At 40.9% G+C, this 26,599-nt stretch overlaps 1 protein-coding gene across 1 annotated transcript; it reads right to left on the bottom strand.

Moving 5' to 3' along the window:
• Positions 1–398: 398 nt before the first annotated feature.
• On the bottom strand, positions 399–23,333 carry LOC131532935 (tripartite motif-containing protein 16-like). Its single transcript, XM_058764822.1, has 6 exons — positions 22,716–23,333; positions 4,358–4,453; positions 4,044–4,277; positions 2,445–2,604; positions 2,257–2,304; positions 399–2,031 (listed from the first exon to the last, which is right to left on the bottom strand). Exons 1-6 carry the CDS (start codon positions 23,286–23,288, stop codon positions 1,514–1,516), a joined length of 1,629 nt encoding a protein of 542 aa, XP_058620805.1. The 5' UTR covers positions 23,289–23,333; the 3' UTR covers positions 399–1,513.
• Positions 23,334–26,599: the final 3,266 nt, after the last annotated feature.

Here is a 26,599-nt window from a genome sequence, read left to right as displayed (position 1 = left end):
TACCTTGAGTAACAAAAGGGCCATTTCTGAAGGCACAGAAGTGCTGATAGTGATCCAGGCCTGTAGGCCAAGATGTGTATACATTGGGGCTCTACACCTTTTGCCCAGTGGGTGAAGCTGTAATCTGCTGATTGGTCAGTTTGAATGTCTCACATTTGGGTTTTAGTCACATGGTCAAGGAAGGGGATAAAAGAAGATCTGGCTCTTTTTCCTTTTGCTGCCTCTTTTCTGGAGCCTCTTCTTGGGGCTTTGGCAGAGAGGACAGAGGCAGAGAGGACAGAGGGGAGAAGGGGGTCGTAAATGAGCAAGAGGTGGTGTTGTTTGCTTATGGTGTTGATAAGAAGATAATAATAAATCATAAAAACATAAAATAAAAATAATTAAGGCTTAACACTTGAACACAAAAATAAAATTTTTATTTGTTTACCTGCACGTCAATATGAACATTAGAAAACTGTAAACTTGCAAATAACAAAAAACATTGCAAATGTGTTAAATTATTGAAATATTAATTTCCTCAGAGATATTTCAAGTAAATATTTTATTTTCATGGGTTTGACTGACAAAAACAATTGGAAATACCTGCATTACGCAGTTAGTTCCACAATGAACAGGGACTTTTGCAAGGTTGACCACAGGATTAGGTCTGGCTTAAGGTTAGTTGTGATGATCTCATGCAGAAAGCTCAGCTTCTGGTCTTAAGTCAACCTGCACTTTTCAGTCCTGGGCATTGTCCAACAGGATGTACCTTAACATTGCTAGGGTTTGACAAAGAGGACATGATGAATCTTCTCCAAACCACTGGTTTAGTGTTTTGGGTTGTGAAGAACATCGTAGGTGGCTCTGATGATGAGACTCAGTCTGCTTCCCCCCATCTCCCAAAGATCATTCCAGGTGAGTTTACGTTTCTCCAGTCTTTCCCAGTTAGTCCATTGACCCTGTCTGGACTGTGAGACTGCCTTTGTACATATCTTTGCCTCCTCTTGCTGTCGGACTTTGGCTACTATCAGACTTTTCCTGGGCAGATGTTGCCTTGTACCATTTGGTTTGGCTTGCCCTGAGTCCAAAACCCTCTTCCCTGCTGCAATTTCCCTACAATGTCACTATGCCTGAGAGCAGAATTTGCTTGCTGTATGGCCTCAGTTGGGGTCCAGTTCCTTCCAGTTGCCAGTCTGGGAGCAAACACTTGTATTGTAGCATCCTAAGACTTGGTCAGGGTCATGTTCAGTCTCACTTTGGTGCATTTGTACTCTTCATTGATTTCAATCAACACAAACAGAGGTTGAGAGAAGCACAGAAACTCATTGTCAATCTGCAGGACTCTCACACACTGATCCTACTGTCTATATGAGGATTTATTAAATTTATTCTGACATGTTATTTAAGTAACAGACGTTCAGCGGAAAAATTAAGGTCAGAAAGAGAAAAGAGAATCTATAACATCTCACTGTTACTGATTTATCATGCAGCTGAAAGCATTATGGGGAGAATCTCTTAAATTTATTCTGATTCATCAACACAGTTTCATTGATGATCCAGAACCAAAAGCAAACCCAGGATAGAGCGGCTGAGCGAATGTGGTCCGGACTATTAGGATGAGGCTCATTGTGTCAGAGACATTGTAGAAAGTCAGAGTTCCTGTACTGTGATCCACAAACACTCCTATTCTACTGCTGATAGATTTTACAGGGAGAACAGTCCATATGTTATTGTGTCCAAATGAGTATCTGGAGGGAGAGCAGTCCAAACTCCAGGACTGATCATTATATCCAAACAAACACTCATAACCCAATCCCTTCCTGCTGATGCTGTTATATGACACTGATATAAACACACGTCCACTCCACTCCAGCTCCCAATAACAGCGTCCACACACACTCTCTCTACACAACACCTGAGAATAACTATCAAATCTGTCTGGATGATCAGGATATGACTGAAGTGTGCCAGTGTTAGTAATCACTCTGTTGCTCTCAGTCAGACGGAGGAGTTTATGTGCTGTGTTCTGATCCAGAGTGAACTGATGGGAATCTGATGGAGATAAAACACATCAGAATTAGGAATTATGAATCTGTTTGATCTTTTCATGTAGAAGAACTCTTCATGTTCAGTGTATCATCAGTGTCTCAGTACAGATAACAGGATATCCTGTGCAAATAATCATTTACATCAATTATAAAACTCTTATTTCACCTTCTACAGGAAGAACATGAACACACTCAGCAAGTTTTTCTGCTTGTTTTCTTATTGACTTACATTGTAGGAAGTTGTTCCTGGTCCAGAGAACAACGTTGGTGAATGTGACTGTGGAAATTAACAGACATGAACAGTGTTATTCTCATGATCCTGCATCCATTCCTAAGACATTTGTAATATGATGTTCTCCATGATATGAGATGATGATGGACTCGTTTCTGAGAGCAGATGAATCTCCAGGACTTTACCTCTGTCTGAGATCTTCTTGACCTCCTCTTTGCAAAAATCCTCCAATTTGTCTCTCAGCTGATGGACAGATTCTTTTAGGCCATCAAAAGAGATGAGAGTAATAAAAGGAACATCATTTACGTCTGTAGATTCAGGAGGTGCTGAGAGAGACTGGAAACTCTACAGAAAACAGAAATCAAAACGCATCAGCTCCGCACTTCACCCAATAACCTTCAGGAACATCAGATTTGTGTGGCTCTTGTTGACTTGACTGATCTTTAGTTACTCACCTCAATCCAGCACTTTCACAGCATCAGCTTCATCTCATATTCGTTATTTCACATTAGAGCTACAGATTTGAGCATTTGCTACTTGCACTATATGTGAACATTCTAGGAAATAGTTTGGATGATAAAACATCTACTAAGAATGTAAAAGTACATCCAATAGCTCAAGCACATCAATGGAGTCTCATTGTAGGGCTGAGAAGATTTGTTAAAAAAAATAAATAAATAAAAGCAGTTCAAAGGCTATGACAATTATTTATAACTTTATAACAGTTAAAGACACTGAAACTTCACAAACATGACGCTGTATATTAGCAATCAGTCTCATCAGGATTTCAGAAAAAATACAAGGCGCCACAAAGAAGTGTAATGTTTGTTTTTGCAATAAATTCTGCAATCAGTGCTTGAGTGAATTGAAACCAAACAGAACCCGAGTGTTGTAGTGAACTGCGGTCAAGACAAACAACGTTATATTTTGATGAGATCAAGATTTGTGGACAACAAAGGAATGACTTTTGCCTTCAGATAAACAACACTACCTCTTGCGGAGAGGGGGGTTAACATTAACACACAGTAACCCCTATGCAGGAACTGCTTTGTTCTCCCTTACTCATTAAAGTGTGGCTGATCGTAAAGCCCCCTCACAGCAGAAACAAGTTTTGCCATGTGGCCAGAGCCACAAAGGAAGAACAGATCTTCACATGTATTCACACAAAATGGACACAAAAGTGTCTTCTTCACATTACAGAACTGTACATACTTAATGAGTGCTGTTTTGTTTAACCCTTTAAGACTCGATTAGGTTTGGTTTGGTTTCAATATGCTAAAGCATTGCTCAGTCAATCCAGGATTTCCTGATTCTGTGATTTCAGAATTTATTGCAAAATCAAGAAAAACACTCAATTTTGTGGCTCTTTGCATTTTTGTCTGACATCCTTATAGGACTGATTGCAAATATACAGCATGTTACCTGCATGTTTGGGGTCTTCATGGTCAAATTTAGCATGCAGCCAAATAAAAATAAATTTTGTCAGCTTTGAAGATCACCTGATCCAGTTTTTAAAAAGTTGAACATTTTTGAAGTATTGGTGGTGCTGTTTGACAGATAAATATATATTTCAGAGGAAAGAGCTCAGAGAAATGATTCATAAGAGATTTCCAGAGCTGAAAGCCATTTTTTTTTTTTTAAATGTTGTCTCTTTCAAAAGAAGATGATCAAATGAGAGTCTGATGATTATATAATACACTCATGAAATGTTTCTCTGTGAGCCTCGTGTCACAGCAGGATCTGCTCAAGTCCATTATGATCCCGTTCTTCTAGATCTCTGTTACCTGCAGGAACTGGATGTGATCCTGTGTGTGTGAAAGCTGCTCCAGCTCAGCGTCTCTCCTCCTCAGATCATTGATCTCCTGCTCCAGTCGCTCCAGTCGTCCTTCAGCTTGACTCAATGCAGTCTTTTCCTGATCTCTGATCAGCTGTATCATCTCAGAGCGGCGTCTCTCAATGGAGCGGATGAGCTCAGTAAAGATCCTCTCACTGTCCTCCACTGCTGTCTGTGCAGAGCGCTGTTAGGACACACAGTGATTCAGGCTTCAGTGAGTCTGAACTAAGACTGAGACAAACTTCTCTTCTTCTCCAGACTCACCTTATGAGACTCCACAGCCTCTCTCAGCTGCTGAAGATCTTTCTCTCTCTGCTGGATTGTCTGCTGGAATGTCTTCTGTGTCTCCTTCAGTTGCTTCTGCAGGACAAATGGATGACAGTGAATATTACAGAAAACTACTTTCACTAAATCATCATGTGAATAGATGAATTCCGTAAAAGTGGAACTGATAACTAATGGCTGTAGATTCAAACTCTAAAAGGATGACTGATTGTTTACCACCATTGTACATGCATTAATATAAAGTGAAACTATCACACTACAAGTGTAAGTATCATATAAAAGTTAAATTGACTCAGACGGAGAGCCTGAAATAGAAAGTGAGTAGCCATTATGCTGTTGCTTATGACAAAATGATTAATTACTTTGACCTTTTGACCTTTCCCCCTCCCCCACACGGCCCACCTACATCGCAACCACCCATGTCATGTTGACCTCGTGACCCATTAATGAGATCCAGATGTGGGGATAGACATGTGTGAAATTCCAACATTATCTGGGGATGAGATGTGTTGTTTGTACGTGTCTGTTCAGTGGCAAAACCATAAATGAGCTGTCAAGTAATGCTTTTGAAGATTTTATGCGCATCCGGAGGGTTTGCCCATCTGCAGACCACATGGCAGTGCTATCCGGTTGCATTCCGAGGCATGGTGTGTTATGGACTCTTTTCTATGGGTGTGTGAGAAAAAGATATTGGATTTAAGGACAGTAACAGAATAAATAAACAATTTTTAAAAGATCATGAGAACATATCACAATATGCGTATTCACACATACAGGTGCATCTCAATAAATTAGAATGTCGTGGAAAAGTTCATTTATTTCAATAATTCAACTCAAATTGTGAAACTCGTGTATTAAATAAATTCAATGCACACAGACTGAAGTAGTTTAAGTCTTTGGTTCTTTTAATTGTGATGATTTTGGCTCACATTTAAGAAAAACCTCAACAAATTAGAATACTTCATAAGACCAATAAAAACAACATTTTTAGTGAATTGTTGGCCTTCTGGAAAGTATGTTCATTTACTGTATATGTATTCAATACTTGGTAGGGGTTCATTTTGCTTTAATTACTACCTCAATTTCGGCATGGCATGGAGGTGATCAGTTTGTGGCAATGCTGAGGTGGTATGGAAGCCCAGGTTTCTTTGACAGTGGCCTTCAGCTCATCTGCATTTTTTGGTCTCTTGTTTCTCATTTTCCTCTTGACAATAACATCTATGGGGAGAATCTATGGGGTTGAGGTCTGGTGAGTTTGCTGGCCAGTCAAGCACATCAACACCATGGTCATTTAATCAACTTTTGGTGCTTTTGGCAGTGTGGGCAGGTGCCAAATCCTGCTGGAAAATGAAATCAGCATATTCAAAAAGCTGGTCAGCAGAAGGAAGCATGAAGTGCTCCAATATTTCTTGGTAAATGGGTGCAGTGACTTTGGTTTTCAAAAAACACAATGGACCAACACCAGCAGATGACATTGCACCCCAAATCATCACAGACTGTGGAAACTTAACACTAGACTTAAAGCAACTTGGGCCATGAGCTTCTTCACCCTTCCTCCAGACTCTAGGACCTTGGTTTCCAAATAAAATACAAAACTTGCTCTCATCTGAAAAGAGGACTTTGGACCACTGGGCAACAGTCCAGTTCTTCTTCTCCTTAGCCCAGGTAAGATGCCTCTGACGTTGTCTGTGGTTCAGGAGTGGCTTAACAAGAGGAATACAATACAAGACAACTGTAGCCAAATTCCTTGACACGTCTGTGTGTGGTGGCTCTTTATGCCTTGACCCCAGCCTCAGTCCATTCCTTCACCCAAATTCTTGAATCGATTTTGCTTGACAATCCTCATAAGGCTGCGGTTCTCTCGGTTGGTTGTGCATCCTTTTCTTCCACACTTTTTCCTTCCCCTCAACTTTCTGTTAACATGCTTGGATACAGCACTCTGTGAACAGCCAGCTTTTTTGGCAATGAATGTTTGTGGCTTACCCTCCTTGTGAAGGGTGTCAATGATTGTCTTCTGGACAACTGTCAGATCAGCAGTCTTCCCCATGATTGTGTAGCCTAGTGAACCAAACTGTGAGACCATTTTGAAGGCTCAGGAAACCTTTGCAAGTGTTTTGAGTTGATTAGCTGATTGGCATGTCACCATATTCTAATTTGTTGAGATAGTGAATTTGTTTTTGTTAAATTTGAGCCAAAATCATCACAATTAAAAGAACCAAAGACTTAAACTACTTCAGTCTGTGTGCACTGAATTTATTTAATACACAAGTTTCACAATTTGAGTTGAATTACTGAAATAAATGAACTTTTCTACGAGATTCTAATTCATTGAGATGCACCTGTATATGCACCTGATGACTGTATACAAATAAATTAAATAACACTCATAAAAATGAAATGGGAATAAAACAATAAGGAAAAAAATAAAGTCCCTTACATTTTTCCAGGAGAAAAAAGTTTTCCTTGTACTAGCATGACCATTCTTCAAATGAGAGGTTTACAAAAGCTGTGCTTAGTGTAAGTTGGAAGAAGAATTTTTTTTTAAGATCCCCTGTCTCTCTTTCTCCCCTTCACCTCTGTATCTATCTCCCTCGTCCTCTCTCTCTCTCTCTCTCTCTCTCTGTGCGTGCGCGAGTGTGGTGAGTGTTTGAGGTGAGGTGCATGGTTGAGAGCGTGGTGAGTGCTACTTTTCTTTCTTTCAAAACTTTGTCTATCTTGCAGTGGATGGTTTCTCGGTTTGTGTTTGTGGAAAAAAAGACTTATTTAGGAGTTGTGTTTGAAGGGTTTCTTCGGGCTTCGGCCAGTGCCTCTCTTCTGAGGCATGGCGCTTGAGAAGTTGACCAGGCGACATGGTATTAAAATACCGGTCGGCGTGGAATGTTCAGTTGAGGATTGTAGTTTAGCTGCGGGAAAGGTAGTGGGACATAGCAGTATAAAGTCCGCAGCAAGGATGAATAGTGCTGTTTGGAAACGGTTGAGAAGGTTGATTTGATTGTTGAACGAGGGGTAGTCATTAGAGAGGAGTATATTCAAGTTTTTCCGCTTGGTAATCCAGAGAGGAAAGTTGTTCTTTCTAACGTGCCTCTGTTCATAAGTGATGAGATAATTGAGCGTGAATTAAAAAGACATGGACAAATTGTCTCGACAATTAAAAAGATACCACTAGGTTGTAAGTCTCCTCTCCTGAAACATGTTGTTTCTTTTCGAAGACAACTTCATATGATTTTGAAAAATGATATGGAGGAACTGAACATTGCGCTGAAGTTCAGGATTGAAGGTTTTGATTATACCATTTTTTGCTACAACTGAAACGATGAAATGCTTTAGATGTGGAAATCAGGGGCATTTAGCTTGTGCGTGTCCTGAAAAGATTGTTCCTTTGCAGAGGTATGTACAGGACAGAGCGCAAATAAGTAGCGCTTCTTTGGAGAGTGATGTACATTACAGAGAGCAAACAAATAATGCTTCTTCACAAAGTAATGTACAGGACAGGGCGCAAATAAGTAGTGCTTCTTTGGAGAGTGATGTACAGGACAGGGCGCAAACAAGTAGCGTTTCTTTGGAGAGTAATGTACAGGACAGAGCACAAACAAGTAGCGCCAAAGATGAGAGGGCTGTTAATGCGCTAGAGTCTGAAAAGTCCAGCGCATCAAAGTAATCAGGAGCCAATGTTTGGAAATCTTAGAGAAAGTGAGGAAATTGGAAGTGTGGATGGAAGGAGAGGTGAGGTTAAAGATAGTGATATTATAGAGGTTGAAACGTCACAAAGCAGGGAAGCAAATGGAAGTATGGAAATAGAGTTAGATGAGGAAGAGATAATAATGAATGAGGAAACTGGCATGTTTAAAATCTCAGTGGTAAAAAGGAAGGCTGGTAAGAGTGAGAAGGGTTCAAAGTCTAAAGCATTTAGGAAAAATCAGGAAGTAGTAAAAGATAAAGACGATGCAGATGAAGTGTCAGATGACTCTTCCGCTGATGATTCGTTGGTTCTTAGTTATGGGGAGGTAGAAGTTTTGGAATCAATGGGACAGGAAATAGGAAAAGAGAGTGGATATAGTTTAGAAAGAGTACAGAAATTTTTGAGTAGTACAAAAGGTAAAAGGAATGTGGTAGTAACAGAGTTTTTTCCTGATTGTGAGCTTTTTATTGATTCAGCTAAGTTCTTGATGAAGCAGAGAGGTGAGGGTTGTTTATCAAATCAGGATATACATCGTTTTAAAAAGATAGTACAAAAGTTGCATACAGAACAATTGTGTGATGGTGTAAAGTAAATGGAAGGCAACTAGGTTTTGTTCAGCTTGTCTGGTTTTAAGTTGGTGTCTTTTTCTAATTATTGATTTAAAAGTAACTACAATAAACTTAAATGAAGCAAGAGATATAAGGAAAAGAAGCCAGTTTTTTCAAATGTTGCAAATTAAAAATATTGATATAGTATTTGCACAAGAGACACACAGTGACTCTTGTGATTGGAAGTTGATTGTGAATGAAGTTGATTGGAAGAAAGAATGGGATGGAACTGTAGTTCTAAGTCATAAAACTAATATGAGTGCTGGTGTTGAAATTTTGTTTGCAAGGAATTGTTCTCCGACATGTTATGAAGTAGAAGAGGTTGTGAAAGGAAGGCTTTTAAAGGTTGTTGCAAGGTATGATAAAATCTCATTTACTTTAGTAAATGTTTATGCTCCTGTAGTACCAGCTGAGAGAATGTTTTTTTTAGAGACCTTAACTGATGTGTTACAAGAGTGTGATCCTGAACCTTATCTCATCATGGCAGGGGATTTTAATTGTACGGCGAATGAAATTGATAGAAATCATGTAGAACCTGACTGTCACAATCGAAGCTCCCGCACCACTCCCTCTCCGCCACCAGAGGGAACCATCCCCTGAATATTAACTTCCATTCGGACTCAGTTTCCCATCGTCCCTCATACCTGGGCCTAATCACCTTGCCACATCTGCACCTCATTCACACACCCATACTTAAGCAGCACACTTCCATGCACTCATTGCGAAGTCTTGATTTGCCCCGGCTGTCACTTCTGAGTGTTTCTACCCGTGTTTGCTTTACTGTTGTTATCTCTGCCTTGATTATCGACTCTGTGATCCCTCTCTGGTTGCCCTGATTTGGACTGTTTCTCTGGACTCTGATTGTAAGCTGCCTGCCTTGATTATTCTGCCTGTTCTCCCGATTACGTCTCTGCCTTGCCTACTCTGTTCCCATTGCTGGTCAACTACCCTGTTCCGTCTGACTATTCCAATAAAGAAAGCTGCAAATGGATCCCGACCTGTCTGATGATTCACAACAGAAGACTTCGCCAAACAGCGATCCAGCAGCATTGACGCAGCTGACAACTGAACTCACGGCTCAAGCCTCGCAACTCGCTCTGCACCAACATCAGCTGCATCGACTCACCACTCTCACCGATGAGCTTCTTGCAGCGTTGCAAGGTCTGCGCGTGGCTCAAGCACAAGCCGCTGCCAACCCGCCACCCGTTCCAAGCAACCCTCCAGCCATGCAAACTTCCTCTGTCAACCGACGACTCGCCCTTCCTGAGAAATTTGACGGTGACACCGCTAAATGCAAAGGCTTCCTGTTGCAATGCTCGCTCTTCGTCAGCCAACAACCTTCACTTTACCCCACTGAATCCAGTCGCATCGCCTTTGTGTGTTCGTTACTCACCGGCAAAGCTCTGGACTGGGTGACTGCGGTATGGAGGACCGATGGTTCAGCCTTCCCTACCTTTGACTCATTCCTCCAACACTTCAAGGAGGTGTTTCAACATCCAGCTGAGAAAGGAGACGCGGGTGAGCAGCTTCTAACACTTTCACAGGGCAGGAGAACGGCGGCTGAGTATGCCCTGTCATTTCGCACTCTGGCGGCGCAAACGACGTGGGTAGAGGATACCCTGAAACTGCTGTTTCGGAAAGGCCTGAACACTGAATTGCAATCTGAGCTGGCGTGTCGAGACGAAGGGAGGACCCTGAGTCAATTCATTGAACTTTCCATCCACATAGACAATCTGATTCATTCTCGACGCACCGTACGATCTGCGCCTCGCTCACCACCCAAACCTCACAATGCTGTTGAGCCTATGCAACTCGGGTTCACTCACCTCACTCCTGAGGAGAGGGAACGCCGCATACAAAATCAACTCTGTCTGTACTGCGGTCAAGCAGGCCATATGAAGAACACTTGTCCCGTTCGGCCATCATCGGATCAGTGCTTGGTGATTGACATTACTCGCTAGATCAATTCAGCCTCTAGTATTAAACTACCTGTTGAACTAATCTCTCTGAACCAAGTAATTCAGACAACGGCACTTCTAGATTCGGGAGCAGCTGGAAATTTCATAGACAGTGGGTTTGTCAGTCAACATCACTTGAAACTAAACCCCTGTAATTCCTCCCTGGCAGTGGAGGCGCTAGATGGTCGCCCCCTGGGCAAAGGAAAGATTCTCCGCCTCACTGAACCTGTCACACTGCACATCGGAACCCTGCACTCTGAACAGATTCAATTCTATGTTATACAGTCACCTAACCATCCGTTGATTCTCGGTCTTCCCTGGCTTCTAACCCATGATCCACAAGTATCCTGGAGGGAGGGACAGATTACAGAATGGGGACCAACGTGTCAAGAACGTTGTCTCTCCAAAATCACCAGACAACCCAACACAACCACGACTCCCCTCGCCGACACTCTCAACTTACCCCCTGAGTATGCAGATCTCATAGAAGTCTTCAACAAAAGGAAAGCCTCCCAGCTCCCCGCTCACCGCTCAGTCGATTGCGCAATCAATCTCCTGCCTGGCACTATTCCACCCAAGGTAAGGATTTTCCCTCTGTCCCAACCAGAATCAGAGTCCATGAAGACCTACATACAGGAGGAATTAGCCAAGGGATTCATCAGACCGTCCACCTCTTCTGCATCCGCCGGGTTCTTCTTTGTGAAGAAGAAGGACGGGGGCCTAAGACCATGCATTGACTATCGAGGTTTGAATGAAATCACTGTGAAATTCCGTTACCCACTACCACTCGTCCCTTCAGCCCTCGAACAACTGCGGCAGGCAAAATACTACACCAAGCTCGACCTACGGAATGCCTACAATCTGATTCGCATCCGTGAAGGGGACGAGTGGAAAACAGCCTTCTCTACCACTAGTGGGCACTATGAGTACTTGGTTATGCCCTTCGGGCTCACTAACAGTCCCTCAGTCTTCCAAGCCTTCATGAATGACATCTTCCGTGACATGTTAGACAGAGGGGTAATCGTATATATTGACGACATACTGATCTACTCAGATACCCAAGAGGAACACGTACAACACGTCCGATCAGTTCTCAAGCGATTACTCCAACACCAGCTTTACGTAAAGGCAGAGAAATGTAAGTTCCACCAGACCAACACCTCTTTCCTCGGTTACGTAATCAGTCAAGACGGGGTCGCTATGGATGACAAAAAGGTCCAGGCAGTACTCGACTGGCCACAGCCTCAGACGGTAAAGGAACTGCAACGCTTCCTGGGGTTTGCTAACTTCTACCGACGCTTCATCAGAAACTTCAGCTCCATCGCTTCCCCGCTCACCGCTATGACCAAACGCAACACCTCTCGCCTAGTATGGACACCTGAGGCCCTCCAATCATTTAAAGATCTAAAGACTCGCTTTACCTCCGCTCCCATCCTTCGACACCCTGACCCAGAACACCAATTCACCGTTGAGGTCGATGCTTCAAGTACGGGTGTGGGAGCTGTATTATTCCAACGCCATGGTGAGCCCTCTAAATGATACCCTTGTGCCTTCTTTTCACGCAAACTCTCTCCTGCCGAACGGAATTATGATGTGGGCAATCGCGAACTACTGGCCATGAAATTAGCATTGGAGGAGTGGCGGCATTGGCTGGAGGGGACTACACTCCCATTTCTCGTTCTCACCGATCACAAAAACCTCGAATACCTGCGCTCAGCCAAACGTTTAAACCCCAGGCAGGCCAGATGGGCGCTGTACTTCACATGTTTCCACTTCACAGTAACCTATCGACCTGGTACCAAGAATACCAAAGCAGATGCACTCTCCCGTCAAGCTGAAGGTGGAGATCTCTCAGGCCCCTTTGAGAATATCATTCCTGAAAAAATTCTACTAGCTCCCGTTCAGTGGGATATAATGGCCGAGATCAGCCACACAAATCAACAGATTCAACCTCCTCCAGAATGCCCTGTCGACCGTGTATTCGTTCCAGAACCCTTCCGTCAGCAATTGCTCACTCAAGTTCATTGCTCACAAACCCCAGTTCAGGCCACCCTGGGATCTCGGCTACGGAACAACTCCTGCGGAACCGCTTCTGGTGGGCCACGCTTTTGACTGATACAGCCAATTACATTCACAATTGCGATATCTGAAACACCACTAAATCACTCAGACAACTTCCAGCCGGCCTGTTGCAGCCACTGCCCACGCCTCGGCGTCCCTGGTCTCATGTTGCTATTGACTTCATCACGGATCTACCCAACTCCCACGGTAACACCACCATTCTCACCATTGTGGATCGATTTTCCAAAGCCTGCCGCCTCATACCATTGCCTAAACTGCCTACATCTCTTGAGACAGCCGAATTACTGTGCAACCAGGTGTTTCACTATTATGGTCTGCCCGACGACATCGTCTCCGATCGAGGCCCTCAATTCACCTCAAGGGTATGGTCAAGTTTCTTTAAAAATCTAAATGTCAATATCAGTCTCACTTCAGGCTACCATCCACAATCTAACGGTCAAACCGAGCGTCTCAACCAAGAGGTCATTCACTTCCTTCGCTCTTACTGCCAACAGCAACAGACAGAGTGGAGTCGATATTTGATGTGGGCGGAATACGCTCAAAACTCCCTGACCAAACCAGCAACAGGCATGACCCCTTTCAAATGCATCCTCGGATTCCAACCACCAATGTTCCCCTGGTCAGGAGAACCCACCGAGTTGCCTTCTGTTACTGAATGGCTTCAACGCAGTGAGGAGGTCTGGGACCGAGCTCACACCCATCGACGATCAGGTCCCGTCTACCAGCCGGGGCAATGGGTTTGGCTCTCGACCCGGGATCTTCGCCTCCGACTTCCATGCAAGAAACTCAGTCCCAGGTATGTAGGGCCCTTCAAGATTTCCAGACAAATTACCCCTGTATCATTTCGGTTAGAACTGCCTTCTAACTACCGCATTTCTCCCACTTTTCATGTATCTCTGCTTAAACCCGCTGGTGGTCCGAGAGGGGTACCGGAGGAGGGAGCTGAGCCGCAGACTCCCCCACCCATTCTGGTCGACGGCGAGGAGGCGTATCGAGTGCATGAACTGCTAGACTCCAGACGGGTTTTTAACAGTGTCTTGTTGGAAGATTCACATTTTAAAGAGTGTTTTGAGTTTTTTTGGAAAAATGGAGGGGTAAAAAGAGTATGTTTTCAAGTATGCAACAATGGTGGGAAATTGGGAAAAAACAAATACAACAGTTGTGTAAACAATACCATTTCAATGTCACTAGGAGCATGGCCAAAAAGATCAAAGTAATTGAAAATGATATTGAAATTCAAGGTCTGAAGTAACAGGGAAAAATGAGCATTTTAAGATTTTAAAAGAGAAAAAGAAGGTCTTGGAAAACCTGTTGGGATATAAAGTACAAGGGGCCTTAATTAGATCTCGTTTCCAGGATTTTTCTGAGATGGATGCTCCTTCAAAGTTTTTTTTTTTTTGGTTTAGAAAAGAAGAATGGCCAAAATAGATCTATTCATTGCCTAAAAGACATTAATGGACAGGAGTTAAGTGAAGCATCAGATATACGTAGGAGAATTGTTGAGTTCTATGGGGAGCTATATAAAAGTGAATATGTGGAAGACAAAAAATTGTGTGAAGATTTCCTGAGTGATTTACCACAAGTAGAGGAAAATGCTAAGGCAGAATTAGTGGCACAGTTAACTAAGAATGAATTATATGAAGCTCTGCGAAGTATGGATAATGGAAGAGCTCCAGGAATTGATGGCCTTACAGTAGGCTTTTATAAAGCATACTGGGGCATCTTAGGCGGTGATCTTTTGAAGGTTGTTTGTGATAGTATATTAAGGGAGAAGTTACCTTTGAGTCGTAGGCGTGCAGTGTTAACTTTGTTACCGAAGAAGGGTGACTTGAAGGTAATTAAGAATTGGAGACCAGTATCCCTTTTGTGTGTTGATTTTAAAATACTGTCAAAAGCTTTGGCCAATCGTCTAAAGAAAATGATGGGGCAAATAATACATAATGATCAGTCATATTGTGTGCCTGAAAGATCGATAATTGACAACATAGCTGTAATCAGAGATGTTTTTGAAGTGGCAAAATTGATGGGTCAGAATTTTGGTCTCATTTCCTTGTACCAGGAGAAAGCCTTCGATCAAGTAGAGCACAAGTATTTATGGAATGTTTTGGTTTTCCCTATGGATTTATTAAGTTGATTAAGATGCTATATAGTGACATGAAAAGTATTGTAAAGGTTAATGGTGGTTTAAGTGCTCCTTTTGGAGCTAATAGAGGGATAAGACAGGGGTGTTCCCTATCAGGGATGTTATATTCTATAGCAATTGAGCCTTTTTTACTCAAACTGAAAAAGGTTTGAATGGGTGTCACTTTGTATGGTGAACAAAAATGATATTTGTCTGCATATGCAGATGATGTAATGGTGGCTGTTACTGGAAAAGAGGATGTTAAAAGAATGGGAATGGTGGTTGACAGGTATGGAAATATGTCATCAGCCAAAGTAAATTGGAGTAAATGTACTGCTTTAGAGATAGGTGGGTGGAAGGAGGGGAAACCCCAGTTGCCAGGAGGTTTAAAGTGGGTTTCAGGTGGAATCAAGTATTTAGGAGTTTTCTTGGGTGATGAGTAGCATATTAAAAAAATTGGGAGGGGGTAGTAGAAATTATTGAAGGAAAATGAAGAAGGTGGAAATGGCTACTACCTAGAGTGTCTTACAGGGGGCGTACACTTATAATTAATAATTTGGTGGCTTCTACGCTGTGGCATCGTTTGGCATCACTTGAACCACCTATGGGTTTGTTATCAAAGATACAAGCATTAATTGTTGATTTTTTTTGGAATAAGTTGCATTGGGTTCCACAATGTATTTTGCTTTTACCAAGAGATGAAGGGTGGCAAGGGCTTGTTCACCTAGAAAGCAGAAAAACAGCCTTCAGATTACAGTTTGTACGAAAGTTTCTTTATGGTGAAAATAATGTACGGAAGGCTGGAACAAGTCTCATATAGGAGAGAGTGGGGGGAATGGGACTTGCTAAAAATCTTTTTTTTGACAAAGTGTGTGGACAAAGAGTTGAAAGAGTTACCCTTGTATTATTATAGTGTTTTGAAAGCATGGGGTCTTATGAAAATATCAAGGAAGACACCTGTTTTGTCATTGTTCTGGCTCCTGAAGGAACCTTTAGTGGGAGGAGCAAGATTGGACATTGGTGAAAAGTCTTTCGTTGCAATAACCCAAAGCTTGAAAAATGTGAAAGTGATCACCTTGGGACAATTGTTGGATATTTGTGGATGTGATTTTGATAAAGTGGATACAACGGCCCAGCGTCTGGGAATAAAATCAAGGAGGATAGTTGGAGCTTTCTTGGACAGAGTTAAAAGACTCTTAACTGAAGAGGAGATGAGTCTAATAACAAGAGACAACAATGGATGTGTACTTGATAACAATGACTCTTTCCCAAATATGGAGATTTCATTAGGTTTTGTAGAAGAAGAGCTTGTTCACCCTTTTCTTAATGATATGGGAGTAAAGGGTTTGGAAATATGCTCAGCTGCGGGAAAAAAACTTTATGAAATGAGTGATAAAGTTTTGAATAAAGAAAAGCTTAAGAGTAAAACAGATATCCCTTGGAAATTACATTTTGGGGTTGATGAGAATTGTAAGCCTGAATGGAGAATATTATATAAACCACCATTGATCAAAATTACTGGAGATTTACAATGGAAACTAATACATGGAATTGTTGCTGTAAATGCGTTTGTAAGCATTATTAATCGATCTGTTGAAAGTAAGTGCCCTTTTTGTGAAAATACAGAAACAATATTTAATTGTTTTTTATATTGTAATAGATTGAGTCTTCTGTTCTTAAGACTTCAAGACATTTTTGTAGGTTTCAAGGTTGTTTTTTCAAATGTTGTTTTTATTTATGGTTTTAAATATTGGAAAGAAAGTAGAAGAAAGGGACGTTTATTAAATTTTATTGTTGGCCAAGCAAAGACTGCAATTGTTCTAACTAGAAGGAAAAAAGTAGAAGGGAAGGAAGGAAATGATGTTGATGGCACTTTCAGAAGTCTAGGTAAAGCAAGAATAAGACATGTTTTATAAATTAGTGAATAATATTCAAGGCTTTAAAGATGTATGGAGTTATGAAGATGTTTTGTGTACTGTTATAGATGATGATTTATTCTTTTCAAGTTGTATTGAATAATATATTTGGTGGTTTGTGTGGATTTTAATTAAGATCCATTGTATGGATGATTGTTAAAATTATTAAATAAAGTAGTCTTAAAAAGTAAAAAAACAATTCTCTCTCTCTCAGAGTGCTGTATCAAAGCATATTAAATGCAAAGTTGACTGGAAGGAAGAATTTGGGTAGGAAAAGGTGCACAAGCAACAGGGTTGACCGCAAGCTTGAGAATACAGTCAAGCAAAGCCGATTCAAACACTTGTGAGAGCTTCACAAGGAGAGAACTGAAGCTGGAGTCAGTGCATCAAGAGTCACCACGCTCAGACGTCTTCAGGAAAAGGGCTACCAAGCCACTTCTGAACCAGAGACAACGTCAGAAGCATCTTAACTGGGCTGTGGAGAAAAAGAACTGGACCAACCTGATCTCACAGAATTCCGTGTAATGTTCACAGACTTAATTAACCTCCGAATCTGTGGTGGCATCACGGAATCGCCGAAAATTCCGTGATGGGCTCACAGAAGGCATCAGCCGTGGTCCATGCACGGATTCACTGGTTCAACACCAGCGCTGCATCAGACCACGTAAAAAGAGTGACGCCGATGCAGTTATACTTTCACTGGAGTACCTGACCCCACCCCTACCCTAAACCTACCCAGTTCTGAACAATAATGATGACGATAAATTTCCCAGTATCGCGTCGGCATATTGATGCTAAGGGTTTCCGTGCGTGGAGCACGGCTGATGCCTGTCACTGACTTACATTGCTATCACTTCTGTGAGCCCATCACGGAATTTTTTCTGTGAGCCCATCACGGAATTTTCGGCGATTCCGTGATGCCACCACAGATTCGGAGGTTAATTAAGTCTGTGAACATTACACGGAATTCTGTGAGATCATGTTGACTGGACTGTTGCTCAATGGTCCAAAGTCCTCTTTTCAGATGAAAGTAAATTTTACATTTCATTTGGAAATCAAGGTCCCAGAGTCTGAAGGAAGAGTGGAGAGGCACAGAATCCATGTTGCTTGAAGTCCAGTGTGAAGTTTCCACAGTCAGTGATGATTTGCTGCCATGTCATCTGCTGGTGTTGGTCCACTGTGTTTTCTGAAATCCACAGTCAACGCAGCCATCTACCAGGGAATTTTAGAGCACTTCATGCTTCCTTCTGTTGACAAGCTTTATGAAGATGCTGATTTCATTTTCCAGCAGGACTTGGCACCTGCCCACACTGCCAAAGGTACCAAAAGCTGGTTCAATGACCATAGTGTTACTGTGCTTGATTGGCCAGCAAACTCGCCTGACCTGAACCCCATAGAGAATCTATGGGGTATTGTCAAGAGGAAGATGAGAGACACCAGACCCAACAATGCAGATGAGCTGAAGGCCACTATCAGAGCAACCTGGGCTCTCATAACACCTGAGCAGTGCCACAGACTGATCGACTCCATGCCACGCCGCATTGCTGCAGTAATTCAGGCAAAAGGAGCCCCAACTAAGTACTGAGTGATGTACATGCTCATACTTTTCATTTTCATACTTTTCAGTTGGCCAAGATTTCTAAAAATCCTTTCTTTGTATTTGTCACGAATCTGGTCTGCACTCCCATTCATTCACCACTAGAGGTCACCACACACCACATGGACTCTCACAGCACACAGCACACTGGACTCAATTTCCCATCATCCATTGCACTAATTGAGCACACAGCTGCAGGCACTAATCACACGCACACCTGATCCCACGCACACACTGATCACACACCTTATTTAAACCCTGGACCTTCTCTGCCACACTGCCGAGTATTGTATGCATTTACCGCTCTCCTAGTAGTAGCTACTCTACAAAGCCCTGGATAGTTTTCCCTGCCTGGTTTCCCGTGTTGATTTCTAGCCCGCGTTCCCTGGATTATCTCTCTGCCTTGCCCTCTGGACACTGTTCGCCGATCGTCGACCTTTGCTTGCTCTAGGATTGCTCTTTGTCTTGTCCCTGCCATGCCTGTTTGCCATTGTTTCGACCCTGCCTGTACGACCACGTCTCTGCCTAATAAAAGCTTGCGAATGGATCCACACGTCTCACGTCTCGTCAGCCATGTTACAGTATTGGTCTTAATTAATATTCTAATATTTTGAGATACTGATTTTTGACTTTCATGAGCTGTAAGCTCTAATCATCAAAATTAAAAGAAATAAACATTTGAAATATATCAGTCTGTGTGTAATGAATGAATATAATATACAAGTTTCACTTTTTGAATGGAATTAGTGAAATAAATCAACTTTTTGTTGATATTCTAATTATATGACCAGCACCTGTATATTTTAACAGGCCAAACGATAAGTGCTATTGGGGGCCCTGACATGTCCGGTCATGTTTTATGGAGGCTTTCCATAGACATATCTCAATTCAGTTCACGTTTATTTGTATATTTGTATTTGTATCACAGAACATTTTAATTTCTACATTATATTTAGAACCTTTAATATTTATATTTACATTATATTAATGAATTTTATACAGTATCATCCCCTAAACCTTCCCATCACAGTAAACTTTTGACATTTTATATTTTCATAAACATCATTTAGTATAATTTATAATGTAAAAGCTGTTATGATCATGGGACAATTATTTATAATTGTAGTATTACTATACTATTGTCACGGGTAGGGGTGTGTTGCGGGAAGGATGAAGGAGACAGCAGGTGAGTAAATGTTCTTTGTTTTAATAAATCAACTTAGAAGGCATATACAACATAAAATGATGAGTGAACGAACAAAGACTGAGGGAGAACTCAGGACTTAAACACATGGGAGGTGATCAAGGAAAACTGAAACAGGTGCTAGGAATAATCAATTTAATTCAATTCAATTCAATTCAATAATCAACTTAAGAAGAACAGGAAAATAACCAAATAAGGAAACTCAGGAAGGACAGGGGAAACACAAAGAACACGGAATCCAGAACCCTGACCTTATCCCCACCTCCCAATAGGCCATGGCGGAACTTTTCCCAAAATTTTCTTGGGGAAGTCTAAGGAGTCCGGGGGGTGTTCTGGAGTGCGCTGTCGAGGAGCAGGCTCTGGAGCTGGGCTCCAACTCATATCCTCGTATGCTACCAGTAATCCCAGGGGCACATCTGCGTCTACCGGCGGGCTTGAGGTTGGCCACGGACGGCGGCAGGCCTGGGTGGGCCGCGGATGGCGGCCTGGATTTCCCCGCGGACAGCGGGCTTGAGTGAGGCGCTAACAGCGGGCTTGCTTTCCCCGCGGACGGCGCCAGGCCTGTATTTCCCCGCGAACGGCGGCCTGGATTTCCCCGTGAACGGCGGGCTTGGGTGAGCCACAGATGGTGGTCTTGAGTGAGCCGCGAAAGGCAGCCTGGATTTCCCCGTGAACAGCGGCCTTGACTTCACCACAGACGGTGGCCTTGAGTGTGTATGTGTGTGGGTGTGAGGATCTGTTTGGAGTTGGCATTACCTATTTTTAAAAACACTGCAACAACCACATTTGTCAACATGGTTCTTTTGTAATATCATGCTTGGCCTTATATTTACTTGTAAATATAATACTACAACAAGTGGTTATCCAAAGAATGTGCATCATGGAATGCAACTGGAATGCCTTTTTGTCTGTAGCAGTCTTTTGCCCCAGAAGTGGTTCTTTAAACATTTGTTTTAAATGACTCAGAAAGTTATGAGGTAGAATCCTGGTGAAGTCATAAACTCACTCTTCAAAGACCAGCAGACAAGCGGTTACATCAACATATGGTCTGTCTACATGTATTATATTTTCAGCAAAGGCTATGTTTCACCCAGATATTTATGACGCTGATAAAGGTTGGTTCAGAAAAAAAAGTATGATCATATACAACTATATAAGTGTAGAACTATATCACAGGCTCACCCTAGTAATAATCTAAGATATGGACACTTTTTTTGTTTAGCCTTTTAAGTGGGACAATGCTTTGAAATAAAATAAACCAAGTACAATTTTCTTTTAAAATGATAAACTAAGTTTTGAACAGGTACTGTTGAATAAAAATCATAATTTAGGTTAAATTTGCAAATAAAACAGTATAAGATGTTATTTAAAACTTTTAAGATTTCATTTAAACAGCCTTAAGTTTGTAAGATCTTATTTATTTATAAGTTTGTAAAACATATTAATGGCCAAAGTCTGATTATACTGTGCTACAATAATATGTGAGTAGCATGACTGTTTATGTATGTGTGTTTATATGATTTATCAGAACACAAATTGTAATAATGATGTGGGTATTACTCTGCTATAACAACGTAAATGTGGTTTGTGATAAAATATCTTGAGTCCTCATAATTCAGATCACATAAAAACAATATTTTATTAAAAATGGTTGTATGCAGAATTTTGGTAGGTGTACAGCTTGTACAGTAAAAAATCATTATGTCTATGGAGTGTCACAGTGGAGTATCTATGGATATAGTATAGTAATACTACAATTATAAATAATTGTCCCATGATCATAACAACTTTTACATTATAAATTAAACTAAATGATGTTTATGAAAATATAAAATGTCGAAAGTTTACTGTGATGGGAAGGTTTAGGGGATGATACTGTTTAAAATTAATTAATATAATGTAAATATAAATATTAAAGGTACACAGTAATGTAGAAACTTTAATTTTCTGTGATACAAATACAAATAAACGTGAACTGAATTGAAATATGTCTATGGAAAGCCTCCATAAAACATGAACGGACATGTCAGGGCCCCCAGTAGCACTTGGCCTGTTAAAATATATATATTTTTTTCCCTTTACTTATTTCGACGTTGCTGGTTTCTCATTACAACATTTTTTTACCTAAAACTAGTGTCAATGTTTTGCTTTGTTTTATATCGTGTGTGATCGCATAATTTATTTATATTCAATTCATTTAAAAGACGAGAATAAGACTCTGACAATTGAATGTGTGTCTGTGTGCTTGTTTAATCTATGGTGTGGGGCAAGTGTCCTCTCAGAGAGAGGGAACATTTTATTGAGCCCATGAGTAAATTACTTATAAAGCACATTAATTATTTATTTATTTTCTAAGATGTCAAGTTTTCTGTGATGAGTTGTAACACATTTGTCAACATGGTTCTTTTGTAATATCATGCTTGGCCTTATATTTATGTCAAGTTTTCTGTGATGAGTTGTAACATGTATAATTATCTGTAGATAAAAACATCAGGATTCTGTGTAATATTACCATTTTAGATGGCTAAACAAACGTGTGTGTGTGTGTGTGTGTGAGAGAGAGAGAGAGAGAGAACTTTTGTAACTGAAAAAAGAAGATACATTTCCAAATTACTAGCACATGGGTAAACATAAACAGAACCTGAAAGTCTGTGAAAATAACCAGGACAATCATGTCTAATTAGAAATATTTACTTTGTCACAGCTAGAACCGAAACATGCGTGTAGCAAAAGGTCCGTCTCCACGCTAACACCCAAATAGACATTGCAAAAATAGGTGAGCCAGATAACTTTTTGGAAGGGGCACACCACAGATGTTCCTATGTGGAAGATTCAAAACGCACCATAAAATCTTCAAAAACGTTACTCGACAGCTCATTTATGGTTTTTACCACCGGCCGGACAACATATCTCATCCCGGATGACGTCGGAGTTTCACACTTGCCCGATTTCCACATCTGAAACTCATTATGAGATCAAAGGTCACATATGGATATTATTAATATTATTATGAGGTCACGAAAGGTCAAAGTAATCAATCATTTTGTCATAAGCAACAGCATAATGACTACTAAAGTGTTTCTGCATCATTAATATGTGGCTCTACACAGCAAACAAACAGATTATTGGATCACTACACTGAGTATTAACTTGATCGCTAGTTATAAATACCTGTTTCTCTGTCCTCTGTGCTGCAGCTGATACAGTGTTGTGGCTTTTATGTTCATATTTTGTACAGAGCTCACAAATGCATTGTTGGTCAGTAATACAGTACATTTCCAGATGTTTCTCATGTTTCTGGCAGATCATCTCCTGCAGTCGTTCAGTGGCATCGATCACTTTGTGTGGCTTACGTGAATGAAATTTCTCATGACGGCCAAAATGAGTTTGACAATATGATTGCTGACACATCAGACAGGACTTGACGGCTTTGTATTTTCTTCCAGTACAGACATCACACTGCACATCTCCAGCTCCAGCGTAACAGTCAGCAGGTAGTTTGGTCTTCTTCAGTTTCTCCACCAGTTCAGCCAGCATGGTGTTTCTAGCTAAAGCAGGTCTTGGACTGAAGGTCTGTCTGCACTGAGGGCAGCTGTAGACTCTCATCTGATCCTCCTTATCCCAGAACCCTGTAATACAGCTCTTACAGTAACTGTGTCCACACTGGATGGTCACTGGATCCTTCAGGAGATCCAGACACAGTGGACACGTGAACTCATCCTGAGAAAATCTGACTTCTGCCATTTTACTGCGTGAATACAGAGACAGAAACACACAACACCTCGACTACACTTCAGTTTCTTTTTCCCTTAAGTCATGTGTTTCCTGTTTGCTGTTTCCGTGTTTGAGTGATGTGTTTCAAATCATCAAATGTTTACTACAGGGGTGTCAAACTCAGTTCCTGGAGGGCCGCAGCCCTGCAGAGTTTAGTTCCAACCCTGCTCCAACACACCAACCATGTAGTTTTCAAATAAGCCTAAATGACTTGAATAGTTGGATCAGGTTTGTTTAATTAGGGTTGAATCTAAACTCTGCAGGGCTGTTGCCCTCCAGGAACTAAACCAAACCACTCCAATCCGGCTTTGTTGGTACCATGATGCTGATCATCAACTTTCTTTGTCAACTCAGGCTTTGATCCTGAGTTTTTGGAGCACATGTGTGACATCACTGGCAAATAGCCAATCACGAGCCTTGGTTAAAGGTTAAAGGTTTTGCTAAAGGTTAAGAGATTGAAGAATATGATGAATTTAAATGCATTTACAATGAAAAAAGTACTTGTTCATGAAAGAAGACAAATAAATAAATTATCAGTGCAGTCACTGGGAGAGTGACTTTTTTGTGTCAGACATGTGTCACTTTGCTCACATCTGATTGGTCCAATTTCAGTTTGAGATCTCTAACTCAGAACATAACCTGACCTGGAGCAGGTTAGCTGTGGAGTGTAAGTTACTATGGCAATGAATGCAGCTAAAAGCCAAGCCACTTTCACGGTACTTAAAATCCAGGATTGGTGCAGAAGTTAGAGTTCATAATCAGCTGTTCAACCACAGATGTATTAGTGAGTGAAAAGTTTGAGAGTGGGTAAAGTATCTGGAAAGTAGCAGTTTCTGGAAGAACAACAGAAGAGAAGGATTGATAGATATTGTCAATTTTGTGTGTAAAAAAATTTCAGAAAATCATCACAAAGGTCAGAAGAACCGTTAAGAAGGGGTGTTGGTGGTTTAACAAGTTTGTTGATCTCAGAGAATAGGGTCTTGGGCTTGCACTTTGCTCTGTCAATAATAGTGGACAGGTAGCAAAAGCGTGCAGGGTTAAGTGCTTTTTTATATTGTGATATGAATTCTGAGTAGAGGGTAGCACAAACGAGAATACGTGTCTTCTTATATAGCCGTTCAAGACATCTACCCTTCACTTTCATTAATCTGGGCTCCGGTGTAAACCAATGGGCTGAGGGGACAGTTCTGGACTTTAATGGGGCCAAAGCCTCTAAGACGTTAGATGTAATATCATTATATAATGATACTATCTCACCAGGACTGGATAAATTAACAGAGAGAGGCAAAGAGGAAGCAGCTATAGCACTAGAGAAATTGTGAGTGTTTATGTTTTTCAGATTTCGATAAGATATTGTAGATTTGACTTTAAGTTTAGTAAGGGGGAGACAGAAACTAAAGTCAATGAGTTTATAGTCAGATATGCCAAGTTCAAGACCCTGGACACGGACATTGACTGGAAAAGCATGTCTTCTGAGTGGGTGTACCCTCGGACTCAGTTTTGAGCCACCCTCAGAAGTCATTTGTTTTATTTAATGAAATATAGCAACATCATCACTTTCATTCTGTGTATCAGTTGGAGTTCAGCATCTCTTGTTTAACTTCAGTCAAGAGGAGTTCTGCTTTGTAGCAGTAGTCCTCAAAAGTTGAGGTATAATTTTGGCCTAAATGAAGCTCTCCTTTAAGACTCTTTTATCTGTGTTGTGATTATATCACTCTGTATCAAACTGTTTTGCCCAACTTGCTTTTCATATACAAATGTATCAACTTAAAGGGATAGTTCACCCAAAAATGAAAATTTGATGTTTATCTGCTTACCCCCCGGGCATCCAAGATGTAGGTGAATTTGCTTCTTCAGTAGAACACAAATTAAGATTTTTGTTTTGTTTTTATTTTAACTTTTTATTCAATTTTCATCTGAGAACAGTAAAAAACAAAAAGCAACTGTGCAAATTTAGAACCCACAATAAAATAATTGGTAACACTTTACAATAAGGTGTAATTTGTTAACATTAGTTAATGTATTAACTATCACGAACAAACAATGAACAATGCATTTATTACACTATTTATTAATCTTTGTTAATGTTAGTTAATGAAAATACAGTTGTTCATTGTTTATTCATGTTAGTTCACAGTGCATTAACTAATGTTAACACACACAACTTGTGTGTGTTAATGATTTTAATAATGCATAAGTAAATGCTGAAATTAACATTAACTAAGATTAATAAATGCTGTAGAAGTATTGTTCATTCTTAGTTCATGTTTACTAATGTTGTTAACTAATAAACCTTATTGTAAAGTGTTATTTTTACAAGGGTTATTAGAAAAGATGACACAACATTAAAAGCTGAATGCCATAAATTTACAGTTTCCACATTAGATCCATGTATACGAGAAGTTGAGAGTTCCATCGAGATGATGTCCAACAAATACACAATCTGTCCATTGTGTGCGGAGGATTCCAACGGTTGACTAACAATTTTTTTGCTGCTGTGAAACTTTGTTGGATGGACAAGGTGAAGTCCCAAAAGTCATTCATGAAAAAATGGCGTGGAGTCAAACATATCTCAGTACCCAACAAACATAACAGGTCCTGTGAGAGCTGTGACCAAAAAGGTGAGAGAGAGAGTATTCACAACATTCGGCATGTGACGCGTCAACGTGCTCTGGCATAGTAGATGCATGCGTGGAAGCGATCTGTTGCTCGTATACGTCACTCATTGTTTAGATCGCTTCCGCATTTATTTAGTTTCCTGAAGGACACTGATATAGCAGATAGGATATAGAATACAGTTTTGGACATCATTATTATTAATTAAAGGGGAAGAAGAGAGATGGAAGTCTCCCTTCTAGTTATAGTTTATCTCTGTTTAGCTCCGGTTCACACTCCAGTACAGTAGGTCGTGGTAATGCACCACTGAAGTTGGATGCCAACTGCCATTAAACATCAAGGAAGAAGAAGAAGAAGATCGCTTCCTCGCATGCGTCTACTATGCCAGAGCACGTTGACGCGTCACGCGCCAGATGTTGTGAATGCGCTCAGGACAGTTGGACAGTGCGGTGGATCAGAGGTAAAAATGATATAAATACTGTGCAGTTTCTTGCACAGTCCGATTGTTTCTTGTCTTAAGACCTCAATGTATCGTCACGAGCCACAGGGTTTAATTTGGTTTTGTCTGTGTATGTTTTTTGTCTCTCAAAGCCGTGAGTACCATTGACTGCCATTATATGACTGACAGACTGCAACGGTTTGAGTTAAAAATCTTTGTTTGTGTT

This window comes from Onychostoma macrolepis, chromosome 24 (genome assembly GCF_012432095.1).
Source record: "Onychostoma macrolepis isolate SWU-2019 chromosome 24, ASM1243209v1, whole genome shotgun sequence".
NCBI lineage: Eukaryota > Metazoa > Chordata > Actinopteri > Cypriniformes > Cyprinidae > Onychostoma > Onychostoma macrolepis.
Note: the sequence above shows the minus strand (reverse complement) of the source record. Positions and strands in the feature narration are given on the sequence as shown.